This window comes from Falco cherrug, chromosome W, assembly GCF_023634085.1.
Source record: "Falco cherrug isolate bFalChe1 chromosome W, bFalChe1.pri, whole genome shotgun sequence".
NCBI classification, from domain to species: domain Eukaryota; kingdom Metazoa; phylum Chordata; class Aves; order Falconiformes; family Falconidae; genus Falco; species Falco cherrug.
Genome location: NC_073719.1, coordinates 17,654,713 through 17,671,557, shown reverse-complemented (window position 1 = coordinate 17,671,557; position 16,845 = coordinate 17,654,713). Strand labels below are relative to the sequence as shown.

General features: G+C 49.7%; 1 protein-coding gene across 1 annotated transcript; it reads left to right on the top strand.

Annotated features, from left to right (window-relative positions):
• The first annotated feature begins 15,432 nt into the window (after positions 1-15,432).
• LOC129734554 (olfactory receptor 14C36-like) lies at positions 15,433-16,443 on the top strand. Its single transcript, XM_055698165.1, has one exon. It carries the CDS (start codon positions 15,433-15,435, stop codon positions 16,441-16,443), a length of 1,011 nt encoding a protein of 336 aa, XP_055554140.1.
• Positions 16,444-16,845: the final 402 nt, after the last annotated feature.

Below are 16,845 nucleotides of genomic sequence, written 5' to 3'. Positions count from 1 at the left end.
GCAAGGCCAAGGGAGACAAAGAAACTGTGTATTCACAGAGAGATAAGAGAGTTGGACAGAAAGATGATAAAAACAGGATGCCTGCACAAGGGGGGAGCAGTGTGTGGGCACCACACCGGGACCAACAACTTGGGAGGTGGGAGCGTGTGAACGAGCAGTTTTAACCGATCACCTTTTACATAACAAAGCGTGCGTAGTGTGTGCATTTTTAGCTGTAGAGTATAAATTGGTGTGAGTCTATTAATAACGTGGCACTAACTTGATCACATTGGTCATATAAGTTGTGTCTGAGCCTACTGCGTCAACAACTACCATCTTCTCAATTCCCCAGGGAGTTTCTTGGTGCTTCCTTTTAACCAATTCACACATAATTTCCTCTGTAAATGTTAGTTGATGCGAAGGAGTCACCCGTCATCCGTGATTTGGGGTTGCTTCAGTATACTAGCCAACCGATTGTTTTCTGGTGGATCCTGTGGGCTCTTAGGCCCTACTTTCTGCCGTTTCTCTGGCAGGACTAGCAATATTTGACTTTCAGCTGCTTCTTTCCTTGCTTGATCTGCCACTTGCTGTCCTATATGCACCGAGCTATCTCCAAGGTGCTGCACTTTACAATGCATAATTGCCAGCACCCTGGGTCAACTGGTCACCTGAAATGATTGTTGGGTCTTTGCCTCATAATTTGACGGGGGATCCTTGAGAGGTTCAGAGTCCTCTTTCTTGCTTTCTTTCCAACAGCCCCATCGGCATGGTCTATTCCAAAGGCAAATTTCAAATATGTCCATACATTAAAAAAGCCTTGTCTGTTCATAATAATGCCATTGCCCTTAGTAAGGCTGTGAGTTCTGCCTCTTAGGCCCACGTGTCAGATGAGAGGGCTTTGGCTTCTCTTCTCTCTCTGATAGTTACCACCACATGTCCTGCTCTTTGGGTCCCATTTCGCACAAAACTACTACCACCTACAAATAAGTCCCAGTCTCCATTTTCTGTTGGCGTGCCTTTTAATTCCACTCGGCTAGAATATACCTCTGCCATTGTCTTTAAACAATCATGAGTTGGTTCTTCTTTTCCACTGAGATCATGTCATTTTTGCCCAGGTGTCAGTTCCTGGGCCTCTTGCATCGGTAATACTGTAGCTGCCACCGTGCGCGGACAGGTTGGCCGTCCTTTACTGACACTGTCCAGCTGTTTGGAAAAGCTCCCCATGGTCTGCTCCATGGTTCCAGGCTCTGGGCCAACACTCCTAAGGCAACGTGTCACCTTTCATGCACAAAGAGTTCCAATGGGTTTTCTAAATTTGGGAGGCCTAGAGCTGGAGCACTCATTCCAGTCCCTTTCCATTCCGTAAAGGCATCTCTGCACTCCTGAGTCCAGACAAGGAGGTTTCCCTTTCCTCCAACACCTTCATATAGAAGTTTGGCAATGAGTCCCAAATTCATTATCCGTAAGTGACACCACCCGGCCATTCCCAGGGATGCTCTGAGCTCTTGTTTTCATTTGGCTTCTGGGATTTGACAAATGGCCCTTTTCCTCCAGCTCCAAGACTCTGCTGGCCCAGGCAAATTGTAAATCCCCAATTGGTTGCTTCTTCTGGGGTGATCTGAGCTCTTCCCCAGGATAGTTTGTACCCCGCTAGGTGAAGTCAGAAAGGGGGGAGTTGTTACTATATTTATTTTTTTTTTTTTTCAGTTTTGCAGGTGCCTTGCTTCCAGGTATTGCTCTTTGTTTCAGTGTGATCAGCACTGAGCCATTGCTAACCCACCCTCGCTGTGTAAGTTCGTGCCAAGAGGAAAAGACGTCCAGAACTTGCGGTCCCTGAGGAGACCGTTGTGTGGTAACTAATGACACAAACACGGACAGTCCATACAGGGGAAGCACAGTGAGCTTCAATTCAATTCAGCCAGCTGTAACCAGAGGGTCGGCTGTGTGTGAGACTCCAGTGTCTGATTGTCCAAACCACTTTTGGTGCTGAAATCTCCGTTTTTAGGCCCAAGCACCGTTTAGGATCTCAACTCCTCTTTAACCACTTTTTTAAGGCACAACTTTTTAAATTTTGGAAAGCAAAGCCTGATTTTAAAAGCCTAAAGCTTCATTTATCGGATAGAAAAGCACATTTATAGAGTTCAGCACCTCCTTCTCAAGCCCTGAAGCCCTGGCTGGCTGACACTTTGTGCAGCCCAAACCTGACAGCCTCCAAAGGGGGGGATCCCAGGGGCTCTCAGGGTGCCCTGCTGCAGCGCAGACCACCCTCTCTTTACATTCCCTCAGGCCTGGGGGAAGCTCCTGGGAGGCAGTTTGTGGCTGCTGCCTCTGCCATGCCACCTGCCACTGCAGCACAGGTGCCTTCAGCATCCCTCCAGGCAGGCAGAGCCGGCTTTTAGGCTGCCCTGCGCCCCTCCAGCGGGCTCAGGAGGCCCAGGTCCCTCAGCCCCTGCACACAGCTCAGCTGCTTTAGGCCCCTAAGCCCACCGTGACAGGCTGCCCGGGGCCCTTCTCCAGTTTCTTCACCCTCCTTTCAGAAGGAGAAACTCATGGGCTCATCCAGCATCCAGCATAATTCCCATGCCCTTCTCCCCCAGCTGTTCCTCGGCCAGTCACACCCCAGCCTGTCCCCATGGACAAGGTTGTTCTGCTCCCAGGGCAGACTTTGCCCACTCTGCCTTGTCAACTTACGGAGGTTTCTTTCGGACGAGTCCCCAGGCATGCCAAGGTCCTCCTGGACTGAAACCCCAACACATCAGCACTTCTAGTCTGTGGGCAAGTGCTTCAAACACCATCAGAACAAGAGGAACGGGAGACCACGATGCACTACATGGAGTTTCTACCTCAGGTTGACAATTCCCACAGTAAACATCTCCGAAGTACCAGGACAGGATATAAAACAAGAAAAGCATGGCCAAGGGGGAAAGGACTGACAGGCTAGGGTGTTTTTGAGGTTTTTTTGCAGGATATTAGGAGAGTACCAGAGAAGAACTTGTATCAGGGAAAGGATGGGCTCAGGGCTGATTGTGGGCACCTATGAGGCAGCCCTGCACCTGGTGTGAGTTCCTTCAGTGCTCAGGGAACATGCGAGGGCTTTGCCTAACTGAAAAACGGGAATGGGAAGGAAGGACAGCACCATTCAGGCTGGTGGGGACCTGGGCAGGTTTCTTGATCAACCTCCTGCACAGAGCAAGGCCAGACCAAGTGACTCAGGGCTTTCCCCAAACAGACTTTGGTCCCTCTCTGGGATAGAGCCAGCACACACTCTGTGAGATACAGATTCCAAAAGAAGGCTGTCATCATTTTGGAAGACTTACTCAACTTTAGGTCCTCTGAACCTCTCTTGTTTCAGCCTATTGCCTCTTGTCCTTGTGTCTTGTGGTACGGAGATGAGCCTGACTATGTCTTCCTGGTACCAGTGCCATGCTGCTGCATGTTCCTCCAAGATCTTTTTTTCTCCAGGGTGGACAAGCCCAAATGACTCAACTTCTTCTCATTTTGCAAGTTCTCCACCTGTGACCACCATGGTGGGCCTCCACTGAACAGGGTCCAGTTTAACAATGTCTCTGGTATACTGGATTCCAGGTACGCTGGATCTATTGTATCATGTGCCGAGTAGAGGGGGATAATCACTTCAATTGTCTCTGCTCAATCTCATCGAGCCCACCATGCTGTTTGGCTGAATTTACCGATGACTCGTGCTCTGCCTGAAACATGCAAGAGTCAACAGGACTGTTCCCACACAGCTGCTACCCAGCCACGCGGTCCCCAGGCCCTCTGATTGCAGGGGCTTAGTCCACTCTGGAGAAAGGACATAGGATTTTTCTTTATCGAATACAATGAGGTTCCTTTGGAACCTCACTTTGACCTGTCTGTGTCCTTAAAGATGACAAACTTGCTTTCCAGTGTTGTGTCTGCTGTCTTGAGTGTGGTGTAAGAGTCGGTCTAAAGAGAACTATATGGTCTCAACATTGCCAACAGAGACCTGGAGATGGAATGTGGTCCTCATGGACACCAAGACACAAAGACCCTAGGAAAGAGAACTGCATGGCACGAGGAGTACTATGCCGCTCCCTGCAACCTGGGATTGAATAAGGCTGCGTCCAGAAGATAGATCACAACTGTGGTCATAACAACGAACTGGAAAACAATACAAGAACATGTCTCCTGGTCTGAAGCTACCCGCCACTGGAGCAAGATAACCTGGCTCGAGAGGGCGGAGACTGGCGGCAGTCCATGGACCAGAGGAGGAGCAAGGTGTGTTGCTTGGCATAAAAAGATGCCTTCTTAGCAACTGAACTTTGGAGATCTTCCCCACCAAGGATCACAACGACTGGAAGGACCAGCGGGATGCTGCCTGGACCTGGGACCATAGGGACACCTTGGACCCGTGGTGGTAGCTGTAATCCTCTTTCCTTTTCTTTTTACTTTTTCTTTTATTCACTTTCTGTCTTTCTACCTATCGCACGCCGCTTTACGGGCAAGCAATAAAATTGTGCTGTTGGATTGAAGCATAACCCCTTGGCGTGGTCGCCTTGATTTTTTGTGCTTCGAGATCATAGTTAGCGAACCATCACGAGTCCACTGAGTGGACCGTGACATTAAACTGGTGTCACGGACAGGATCCTGAGAGACAGATGGGTGCAGGTTGTGTGTGGTTTGTAACAGGGGAAGGACGTTTCATTCTAGCCGCACCTGGCCCTACACCCACCTGGGTGAGAGGTCTCCAGAAAGCAAGGGGGGTGACTCGAATTTCCCACACACCACACATACCTAGGCCTTAGCACTCCAAACTCCGATTGAGGGCTCTGTCTGTTGGGATCAAGCTAAAAGAACTCGAAGTGCAAAAGGGGGAAAGTGCTATAGAGGGGGGTTGCCCTCGTGTTAAGAGTATTTGTCTGCTCTGCTCGGGAAAGTGAAGGGACAACCTTGTAGTAACTATAAGCTGCTTTCCTGAAGCAGATTTTTGGTCCCTTCAACCATTTGGGAAAGAGAAGGGCGACACAGCAGTGGCTGTGTGTTTGCAACTAAGTCTAGCCTCCCCTAAGTGGGTTTGGTCCCTTCGTAGTAACAATGGCCGAAAAAGCTGATAAACAAAATCCTTTGTTAATGAAAGATCGGGACATGTTTTACACATTTCTGGCAAAGTATGGGGCTCGGCCCTCTGTACCCGGAGGAGATTGGGCTCGAGATAATTGGGCAAACTTGCAGAATGTCGTGGACCAAGTGACATCCTTACAGGCTGAAGCTAAGGTTAGATCAGCTAAGGGCAAATCTATAGTCTGTGCCATTTTAGGAGCTAGCCTGGTCGCAGCAATTGAAGATCGCCTTAGAAAATGTAGCAATGAAAACAAAATTATAGAATCCCTTGAAAATTTGGTGAAAGTTCTGCAAAAAATGAATTATGACTTAGAACAACAATTAGAGAAAGAAAGGGAAGAAAATTATGACTTAGAACAACAATTAGAGAAAGAAAGGGAAGAAAACCACTTGTTAAAAACCACCCTGAAGGCAGCATGCTCTAAATACACTGAAGTCCTGAGTGAAATGGAGCCGGAAGTAGAGGAAAAGGGTATTCGACTAATTAACCCAATATACTCTCAGAAGGAGTTGGTGGGGGCGAGAAAACGTTTTGTGGACAACCCTCAAGTGAGACCCTTAATTAAAGCAAAATATACTTATCTGAATGAGGATGAGGATGATCCCCACATTACAACCAAAGAGATACCATATACTGCCACGGAGCTAGCCAAACTGAGCAGAGAGTATGGACGTCTTCCTAAAGAGTCCGAAACAGAGTATGTGTGGCACATATCCCTAACTGGGGGAGATGAAATAGAGGATGTGGGAGCAACCCAACAGAACATAATTTCACATTTGGAAAATTTGGGTTTGCAGATCCCTTCAGAAAAGGTCCAAAAGCCCTCGCAGGAAGCGAATTTCTTAGGAATCTGGTGGAAAGGGGGAATGACATGCATCCCACCAGATACCCTTGCTTCCTTAGAACAGATCAAAATGCCTGAGTCGAAAAAGGATCGACAACATGTCTTCGGATTATTGGTGTTCTGGAGAAAACACATCCCGGACTTTTCTATCATTGCCAGACCTCTTTATGATTTGCTAAGAAAAGGGGTCAAATGGGAATGGACTGCTTCTCAGGAAGAGGCTATGCAATTGTTAATTTTTGAAGCAACAGCACACCAAGCTCTTGGCCCTATCCACCCTACAGACCCCTTCCAGGTGGAGTGGGGGTTTGCTTTATCAGGACTGTCAGTTCACATATGGCAGCGGGGCCCTGAGGGTCCAACCCGGCCTGTGGGATTTTACTCCCGTGGCTTTAGGGATGCTGAGAAAAGATACACTGTTTGGGAGAAAGGTTTGTTTGTGGTTAGCTTGGCTCTCATAGAAGTAGGAAAAATCGTATGACAGCAACGCATTATATTGAGAGGCCCATTTAAAGTTATAAAAGCAGTCACTACTGGGACCCCTCCCCCTGACGGGGTGGCCCAGAAAGCCTCAGTACGAAAGCGGTATGCTGAGATTGAGCACTACTGTAACACTTTCTCTGTATCTGAAGGAGTTTTTAAAAACCTAGCTACACAAGAAGTAGTGAGCCTGGACGAGGGCCAAGATAAACCTGCCTCAGTCATGCAGGTGGCCCCTCCTTTTCCCTGTGAACAGTCAGTTAGTGCTTGGTTTACTGATGCTTCTGCCAAACGAGAAGGAAAAGTGTGGAAATTCCGAGCAGTAGCGCTCCATACCTCTTCTGATGAGCAAATTATAGCGGAGGGAGAGGGTAGTGCACAAGTTGGTGAATTAATTGCAGTATGGAGCGTTTTTCAACATGAAGCACAAACTGCTTCTCCTGTTTACATTTATACTGATCCTTATGTTGTGTTTAAGGGATGTACCGAATGGCTTCCTTTCTGGGAGCAAAACGAATGGCAGGTTAATAAGATTCCAGTGTGGCAAAAGGAAAAATGGCAAGACATCTCAAGTATTGCTAGCCAAGGGAACTTTGCTGTAGGTTGGGTAGCTTCCCATCAGATAGATGGGGGGTCAGCAGGAGAATGGAATAACCGGGCTGATGAGTTAGCAAGGCTAGCTCCTGTACAGAAGGACCAGACTGTAGAAGACTGGGAACGCCTGTTAGAATGGTTGCATGTAAAACGCAAACACACAGGAGCTAAAGATCTGTATCATGAAGCCCCTTGCCTGAGGCTGGACCGTCACCAGAGATATGTGTAAAACCTGTATATCAGCCTGCAAACAATGTCGAAGACGACTTGAAAAGCACCCTTTAGAGGATGACCCTCTGCATTTGAGGGAGGGTAAAGGCTTGTGGGATGCCTGGCAGGTGGATTTTATTGGCCCCTTTAAGAGATCGGGAGGAAAACTTTTTGTGCTGGTGGGAGTGGAAATAACATCAGGACTAGTCCAAGTAGAAGCCTTTAACAGGGCTACGGGGGAGAACACGGTGAAAGCGCTGCATGAATGGTTTGGAACTTTTCCAAAGCCACAAGAAATACAATCTGCTAACGGTTCTCACTTTACTGCCAGAATTGTACAGGACTGGGCACGAAGCAAAGGGATTAAATGGGTATTTCATACCCCGTATTATCCGCAAGCTAATGGAACTGTAGAAAGGACCAATGGTCTCTTAAAACGACTTTTGAAACCTCATGAGGGAAATTGGGATGTCCGCTTGTGGGAAGCTGTTAAAGCTGTAAATGATAGAAGGGGGGTAAACGGATGCCCCAAAATAACCGCTTTTTGCCCAACGGCTCCTTCCTTGATTCCTTCATTAAAGGGACCAAATGATTTAAAGAACCCAGCTCACTTCTCAGGACAACCCATTCTGGTGGCACTTCCTACTGTGGGAAACGTACCACTGGTACTGAAAACCCCACTGCATGCATGTGCTTGGGAAGCCTTTGATGCCCTGGGAAAGGCACATAAGAGAAACACCCGCTGGATAATCCCATCATCTTAACTCTTTTTTGCCTCAGGGAGGCAAGCTCTGTTGTTTTATTTTTACAGGAGAACTCCGAGGGACACTGAGAACATGAACTATAAATAGATGAAAATTCATAGCCCTAAATTTTAAAATGACTAATAGTAAAATTGGACTGGTACTACTTGTTTGTGTTTTCCCACTTACGCATAACCAAAAGGGTGCTGAATGGCCTTGGTCTAAATCTATTGTCGGGTATACTGCTTTTACAGGGCAGTATCCAAAGAATCACTTTCTAAATTTGGCCACTCTAGTACTGTATGATGATAAGGCCTATTCCCCACTTGAATGGGAGTGGGATAGGAAAGACTGGATCAGAACTCTAACTGGAATAATTGGAGGAAAGGTTATGGTAGGATGCAGAAAAGTGGAAGGACTTCTCTATGTAAAGGCCTCTTTAATTACCGTCTCTGGCAATCTTTTGGATCCAAATTTAACAACCAGGATTCACCCCGGTATTTCAGCAAAACTTTGTCATGCTGCTGAGTGCGAATGTGATAAGCGAGAATCCCTTATTATGTGCTGTCGCCAAAAGCACGTCAGCAATTATACCACCCTTGATCCATGTACCAACAACGTTAAGATCTCTAAGTCTTGTAAAAATGACAAGACTGACTGTTGGTATAACCTCACCTTGACGAGACCTGTCTATGTGGTGTGTAGTTGGCGAAGCAATCCGGCAAACCGATCAGATCTATTGAGTCTGACCTTCAAATTCAAAATAAATGATGTAACTAAAACCCCAGTGATGCTTGTTGCAATAGTCACACACCATGGCATGGACACGACCCTCACGCTGAATGACAAAAATAAAGTTTTACCCCCTTTTATGGTGGCTCAGGGTGACAACATCTCCATACGATGCAGATTAATTACTGAATCCCTTATTGTGCCAACAAACAGCTATGAAATTGAACCCCATGGTTCTATTTTGTCATGTAAAAACCAAAGCCAAGAGTGCTGACTGGATTTGACTGCAATGCAGTACCCCTATAAGATTATGTGTGGCATAAACAACACGGAATACTGGGGGGAACTCAGAATAGATGTCATTACACCTACCACTCAACCAATGGCTGTACCCAATCCAAAACTTTTTGAAATTGGACCATATATAGTCAGAAATACAGGTCAACAACAAAAGTTGTTTAATCCAAAATGGTCTCTTAAACGAGTTGAGTTGTTGATGCAAATTAATGTTTCAGGTATTCAGCCAGCCTGCTCTCCTTTCCTAAAACCCTCTTATGAGGGAAGGATAACCTGGCTGCGGAGACAGACACCTTTGGGAAACGGACTCGGAGAGAACTCACTGGTGTTTTGGGAACAGGATTGGGGTTTCTGAATGGCATTGACTCAGAGATATTAATGACCAAATCGGCAACTACAGCTAACGATCTGGCAGGATTGCAACAACCTTTGCAATCTTCCCTATTGGCTCTGGGAACTAACCAGTGGCAGTTAACAGATGTGTTACCAAAATGGGAAAAGGTGAATATGGAAGATCACAAATTGATTGTAGATACACTTGGTATAATCCAAAATAACCTTTCTCTGGCTCTTAGTTGTATCCAGGCTCAATTATGGATACAATCAGTGGCTGCCTCGATTATTAGAGAAGGTGAAGGAGGCACTTTTCCCACTGAAATTCGGAAAGTAGTCTGGGACCGTGCCACCGATTTTGAGAGGAAACTCCAATCCTGGTGGAATTTGGTAAACTTTACTTATAACCCCACCACAAACATTGCCACCGCTTTTGTACTGACAATGTCACATGCGTCAATAAATGTAATCTACCCCATTATTGCCTTAGGATTGAACCAGAAGGGAACCACACTCTATCCTTTCGAGCACAGAGTATGGGCCCAAAAGGTGGATGAGAAATGGCAAACTGTAGATTTGGAACCTTGTATCGTGCAGGAACAACAAGGATTTGTCTGTGAAGGCAACACAATCAGAGCTCAGGACATTTGTTTAGACACTACACAGAGAATCTGCCATTTTGAGATTCGTCCTGACGATAACCCTGAAACAGTGCTTGTATATATTGGCAAGGGTTGTGCATGTTTGAGAACTGCTTGTAATTCTGTATCTGTAGATACGGTGATTGTAGATACTAAGAATCATTCCAATTCTTGCGTTTGCAATTTTATGAACATCACTGGATGTGACTTCTCCTATTTAGCCCCAGGCACATCCCACCAGCTCTTGAAATCTAATTATACACTAATTCACGATTTGCAGCCTGTATCCATTGGAATGAATCTCACCTTGGTAAAACAACTGTTACAGCATCAAGACTTGATCAAGATTCTGGCAAAGGTTAGAGAAAACGGACAGAAAACCTTGATAACTGTCCATCACAATGTGGAAGAAATACACCGTGTCTTGAGAAGAGTGAGAAAAGATGCAGAACACGGATGGTGGGACACACTTTTCGGATGGTCACCGACTGCTACTGGCATCTTGAGCAAGTTGTGTCACCCTATTGTCATCCTTTTGATATTGGTCTTGATTGGTCTTGTTTTGTCAATGATATTGTATGTCTTAAATTGGAGAATGGTAAAGCAATTGACGTATCTGACATCTGTAATCAATGCACGTATCTTGTTGAATATCCCTTCCAATGTGGACATCCCTAAATCTACTGACACAAGGAAAATTGTATAAGACCTAAACAGATTTATGTTTAGTCATTTTTATGAATACCATTTGATTGTTTTGAACTGTTTGAAAGAAAGAGGATTATTTTCCCCTTCTTTTCCTGTCTGTCATTTTCTTTTCCCCTTTTCTTTCCCTGCCCTTTTTTACCCCTCTCAGAGGATTATATCGCTGCCACGTGGTCCTGATAACAATGTTGAGCCACGGGGTGGTGTAAGAGTCGGTCTAAAGAGAACAATATGGTCTCAACATTGCCAGCAGAGACCTGGAGATGGAATGTGGTCCTCATGGACACCAAGACACAAAGACCCTGGGAAAGAGAACTGCACGGTACGAGGAGTACTATGCCGCTCCCTGCAACCTGGGACTGAAAGGAACAACTACACCCTGGGAAGGAGAACTGCACGGTACGAGGAGTACTATGCCATCCCCTCCCACCTGGGATTGAATAAGGCCGCATAACAGCTGTCCAGAAGATGGATCACAACTGTGGTCATAACAAGGATCACGACGATCGGAAGGACCGGCGGCGGGACACTGCCTGGACCTGGGACCATAGAGACGCCTTAGACCCGTGGTGGTAGCTATAATGCTCTTTCCTTTTCTTTTTACTTTTCCTTTTATTCACTTTCTGTCTTTCTACCTATCGCACGCCGCTTTACGGGCAAGCAATAAAATTGTGCTGTTGGATTGAAGCATAACCCCTTGGCGTGGTCGCCTTGATTTTTTGTGCTTCGAGATCGTGGTTAATGAACCATCAAGAGTCCACTGAGTGGACCGTGACTTGTGGTTTCATCTAGAAATTCTATGAAAAAACACCCTCTCATCTCCTCCAGGTTCAACAGGCAAGGTGACAGGTTAGATCCCATCAGCACCCATCTACCTGGATGCCTCCAGGCAGAGAACCAGGCACTGATCATGTATGTCAGAGACTGATGATCCAGCTGATTTAATAAATATCTACTTCTCTACTCATGCAGGCCCGAAATATCCTAATGTGGGCACCAGAATATTGTGGATGAGGGTTTTGAAAGCTATGCTCCCTTCCACTGAAAGACGACCACTGCTCTGTCTAAGTCCAGCAATCCTGTCCTTTCCTCACAGAAAGCAGAGAGGATGTCCAGGCACAATCTCTCCTGGTCAACCCACTCACCTCATTCATACACCATGAAATATTACACTAGTGGTCAGTCTCTGGGAATTTTACTTCCCCTGCTCAACCCTTGGCCCTGCGTGCCATGGGTGGGTGCTGCCAGCCCTGCGAGAGCTCTCCCCGTCTCCATGGCCTTTCCCAGAGGATGGAGAGTGGCCTCCCTGTGACAGCAGCCTGCTCGCTCAGCCCCCTGGGATACCGCCCCTCTGCTCCCACGGACTGCTCAAGGTTGCCGGAGGTCAAGGCACTTGATCCCCTCCCACTGCTGCTGCTTCTCCTCCAGAGTCCTGCCTGCAGCCACAGAGGCCTGGGAGAACTGGCCGGGGAAGGCAGAGGAGAAGAGGGCAGAGACAACCTCAGCTGTACCCACACCTGCCCTTGCTCAAGTCAGCAGCGGCCACACAGTATCTCTGTGTCTTCTGTGACTGCTCCTGAAGGAGAGAACACTCCTTCGGGTGCCCTGGAATTGCCTCACCGGTCTAAACCGCGTGGTGGATGCCTGGGCTGTTGGAGGCTGCTGTCCTTGCCGAGCAGCTGTGCTGAGCTCTGCCACCTGCCTTGGCACTTGGTTCCCTCAGGGTCACAGCTCTGTCTGCAACAGGACGGGCTGCAGCTGCCTCTGCGTGGGCCCCTGGCTGAGGGCACTGCTGCACATCTGGGCTGAAGCCCCCCAGCTGTGGCACCAGCCCAGCTCTGCCTGGCCATAAGGCAACCTGGTACCAAGTGTCCCCGAGCCCGTGGGTGCAAAGGCTTTGCTTCAGAGCAGAGACATGGCCTGGGCAAAGGAGAGCTGAGTCTTGAGCCCTCGGACTGTGCAATGAAGTGCTGAAATGGGCTCTGCAGGGCTTACTGAAGCACTGAAGACATCCTCCCTGCCCCTGCCTGCAGAACCACCAGACACACACATACACACACGCTCTTTTAGGAGTACTTGGATCCTTTGCTGCAGTTTTCCTGGTGTCCTCTCTAGTAATGGGTTAACAAAAGTTGATACTCCTGCAGAAAACTTTTTCTAGTAAGGGAATTGCCACTGCTGGAAATAAGTGTGTCCCCCCAGGTGAGGCAAGGCCCATGAGGGATTGCCTCATCCTGCTGCCCAGCAGGTTCCCCTGCAGCCCCAGGGACAGCTGGAGGGAGCCCAGAGGGGCAGAGGAGGGAGGCAGGGAGAGCTCAAAAGCAGCCCTTGGTGGGGGGCTGCTGAGAGCTCCCTGCTGGAGAAATCTGCAGAGCCCTGGAGCCGGTAAGTGTGTGGCTGCAGGGCAATGCCTCTGCAGTTCCTAGCCGGGTCTGCAGCAGCTGGGGCCCCCCCAGCCTGTGGGACCGTGTGGGAGCCTTGTGCTGTGGAGGAGGCCAGTGTGCTGCAGAGCAGGGCTTCCCTGCTGCAGCGTGGGAGGGCCAGGGCATGTGGGCTGCCTTGTGCCAGGGCCGGCTGCAGGGCTGTGAAGGTGGCTGTGCAGGCAGGGGTGCCCAGGGCTGTCCTTGCCAGCAGGGTCCCTGCAGCCCAGGGGGCTGTGTGCTGGGGCAGGGGCTCTGCCGCCTGCCAGGGGCAGCTCTCAGCCTGCTGGGGGCTCCCGACAGCTCTGGGGGCGTATGGACCGACCCCTGATAGGGAAGGATCTCTCTGCTGTTGAGAGTGTGCCGCAAGGGTGAGCGCTGCTTAGAAGTATAGGTTACCCTCAGAATATGTCTGGATGAGACTTTTCGTATCGAAGGTCAGCGCAGGGATTGCTATGATAAATCCAGGGCTCTCCTCAATCTGTGTTTTCAGTTTTCTGTTGTTGGGGGCAGGAGAGGGGAGGCAGAAATGTTAATGGAGATCTCGAGTTTGAAGATGTCCCTGAGACTGCCAGCTGTAACTCTGAGTGATGAGGAGGTCTGCCAGGAGCCTCCTGAAGTGCCCTCAGCCACTCCTCTGCCTATGAACAGCAGCAGCAGCACCTTTGCTGGAGCCATCAGGGTCGTTCTGAGCTGCCCTTTTCCCCCTGCGGACAGGACCCTGTGCCCAGCCAGTGCCCTTCAGAGAGGCACGTTTGTGCGGGGCCAGTGCACAGAGGCAGAGATGTGGTCTGTGAGCACTGACAGGGAAAGACCTGGCACAGGGAGATACCTCCCACAAGGAAAGTCTCCTGACATCCAGGATATTGCAAGGACTGATAGGAAACTTCAGACAGAATTGTTGTTGAAGGGAGAATCAGAAAGCTCTCTCTGACCATGTGCAGTGCAGACCCCTTTCTCTGAGGCATCCCCCTGGCCTGCTCTCCCCCCAGCAAAGCCTCTGCCCTCAGAGCTGGGGGTCCCGAGGCGTGAGCCACCCCCTCTGCAGCCAGAGCTCCAGCAGAGCCGCGGTGCAGCTCTGCAGCCACGTGCCCCGGTCCCTCTGCAGAGCACAGGGGCTGAGAGCAGCTGCCCGGCAGTGTTGGTGTGTGGGAGGTGGCGAGCAGAGCTGGGCAAGGGCAACGCTGCCCTCAGTGCCTGGCTCGCTCGCCCTGGACACTCTTACCTAGACCATCAGTGCAATTTTACTTCTTTCTCTGCCGTTTTGGGTTAGTTTTATTCTCTAGCTCTTGCTGTCAGGCTCTCTGGGGATGGGTGTTTCAGCTGCAGAGTCACACTCTGACCTTGTGGGTCCTCTCCTGCAGGTGTGTCCATGGGAACAAGTGTCCCAGCTTTCCTCTCACCTGTGGGGCTGTGGGCAATGCCCTATGTGGGGCTGGGCAATGGGCTGGTTCTCCCTGAACCTGATGCTCTTGTTAGGGCACTTGGCTACCTCCTTGAAGTTCCCTTCCAAGCAGCGAGTTGCCCTCCAGAGTGGAAACCTGTCCCCTCGCACCCATTAGTGATCTGAAAGCCCCACGTAGAAGCGTAGAGTTTCTGTGATGGAGAAAACACTGTTGGGGTGGGTGAAATGAGCTGTGTATCCTTTGCTGTGGGTGGGATGCTGAGTTCTGATGAAAGTCTACAACCTTTACTGGTCTGTGGTGGGTCAGTCCGTTCTCAGCAGTGCCTTGTGGTATTTCAGGGTAACATGGGAGTGTGGCCACCATTCATCTCAGGAAGGTGCAAGCCCACAGAAACTGGGAACCAGAAGGACAGACCACCTCCCCTCACTGGGCACTCACCCACAGGCAATCCTCTTGCCTCACAGACCTCACTCTGTTCCACCGGAGGGCAGCAAAAATGCTCTGCTTTTCTGACATCTGAAAATACTCAACAGGAGAGATGGGGGGGAGCTGTGAAAAAAACTAAAGCTCTCTTACAATGCCTTCACCCTTCCCGTTCCTTAGCACTGGCGCTGCAGACGCTGACCAGCCCTTCTGCGTTGGCACTGGTTTCAGAGGACAAAGTTAAACACCAGGACTGGTCCCTGCCCCCACCCACTGCTGCAGAGTGGGGCTGGCTGGTCAAGAGCCCGTGGGCAGATGCCCTGCTCTTCATCACCCACACGGCCAGCACCAAGCAGGGCTGCAGCCACACAGCTGCAGGAAGGTCTCCGAGAAAAGAGAGGGATGTCTGTGTGTGACGGGGGGATGGTCTGTGGGAAATGGCTTTGATTTTGCTTGCAGAAGTCTCCCCTAAATTATCACTGTCTTTTTCTCCTGTGACAGGACCATATGCCCAGAGGCAGCACATGTCCAACAGCAGCTCCATCACCCAGTTCCTCCTCCTGGCATTGGCAGACACGCGGGAGCTGCAGCTCTTGCACTTCTGGCTCTCCCTGGGCATCTACCTGGCTGCCCTCATGGCCAACGGACTCATCATCACCACCATAGTGTGCGACCACCACCTGCAAACCCCCATGTACTTCTTCCTCCTCAACCTCTCCCTCCTCGACCTAGGCTCCATCTCCACCACTCTCCCCAAAGCCATGGCCAACTCCCTCTGGGACACCAGGGACATCTCCTACTCAGGATGTGCTGCACAGCTCTTCCTGATTGTCTTTTTCCTTTCAGCGGAGTGTTCTCTCCTCACCGTCATGGCCTATGACCGCTCCGTGGCCATCTGCCAGCCCCTGCACTACGGGACCCTGCTGGGCAGCAGAGCTTGTGTCCACATGGCAGCAGCTGCCTGGGCCAGTGGGTTTCTCTATGCTGTGCTGCACACGGCCAATACACTGTCACTGCCGCTCTGCCAAGGCAATGCCCTGGGACAGGTCTTCTGTGAAATCCCACAGATCCTCAAGCTCTCCTGCTCACACACCTACCTCAGGGAAGTGGGGCTTCTAGTGATTAGTTCCTGTTTAGTCTGTGGATGTTTTGTTTTCATTGTGCTGTCCTATGTGCAGATCTTCAGGGCTGTGCTGAGGATCCCCTCTGAGCAGGGACGGCACAAAGCCTTTTCCACGTGCCTCCCTCACCTGGCCGTGATCTCCCTCTTTCTCAGCACTGCCATATTTGCCCACCTGAAGCCCCCCTCCATCTCCTCCCCATCCCTGGACCTGGTGGTGGCAGTCCTGTACTCGGTGGTGCCTCCAGCAGTGAACCCCCTCATCTACAGCATGAGGAACCAGGAGCTGAAGGACGCACTGAAGAAGCTGATGCAGTCAGGTGTATCTCAGAAGCAACAAATTATCCATGTCCCTTCACAAGGCATTTCCCCTTCATTTCTGGAAACTCCAGTGCGTTTAGCATTCTATTTGTGACAATCCTGTTTTTCTAGAAATGTCTGAATCTGTTGCACGTGGGAACCCAGCCTGTCTGACCTGGTGTTCTTTGTACATGTGCATGGGTGGACAATTAACCTTGACTCCTGGCTCACATCTCTGTAATAAAAGGAGGATTTCTCAGTTCCAATGTTTGGACTTTTGGCACTAATTCCAAAGCCAAGCTGAGGAACAAGCTGCAGGAATTGTTTCCTGAACAACGTCTCTGATCTTGGGTTCTCCATGGCTCAGGGGAGGAGGGCATGGGGCAACGCGTTAGGGCATGGGCCTGTGTTGAGCCTTGGCGTGTGGGGGCCCAGTGCCCATGGGAATGGTGGGTGACCAAGAGGGATGTGCCTGGGACCATCTCCCTGGGCTTTCAGGCACCGCTGCCCTGCACAG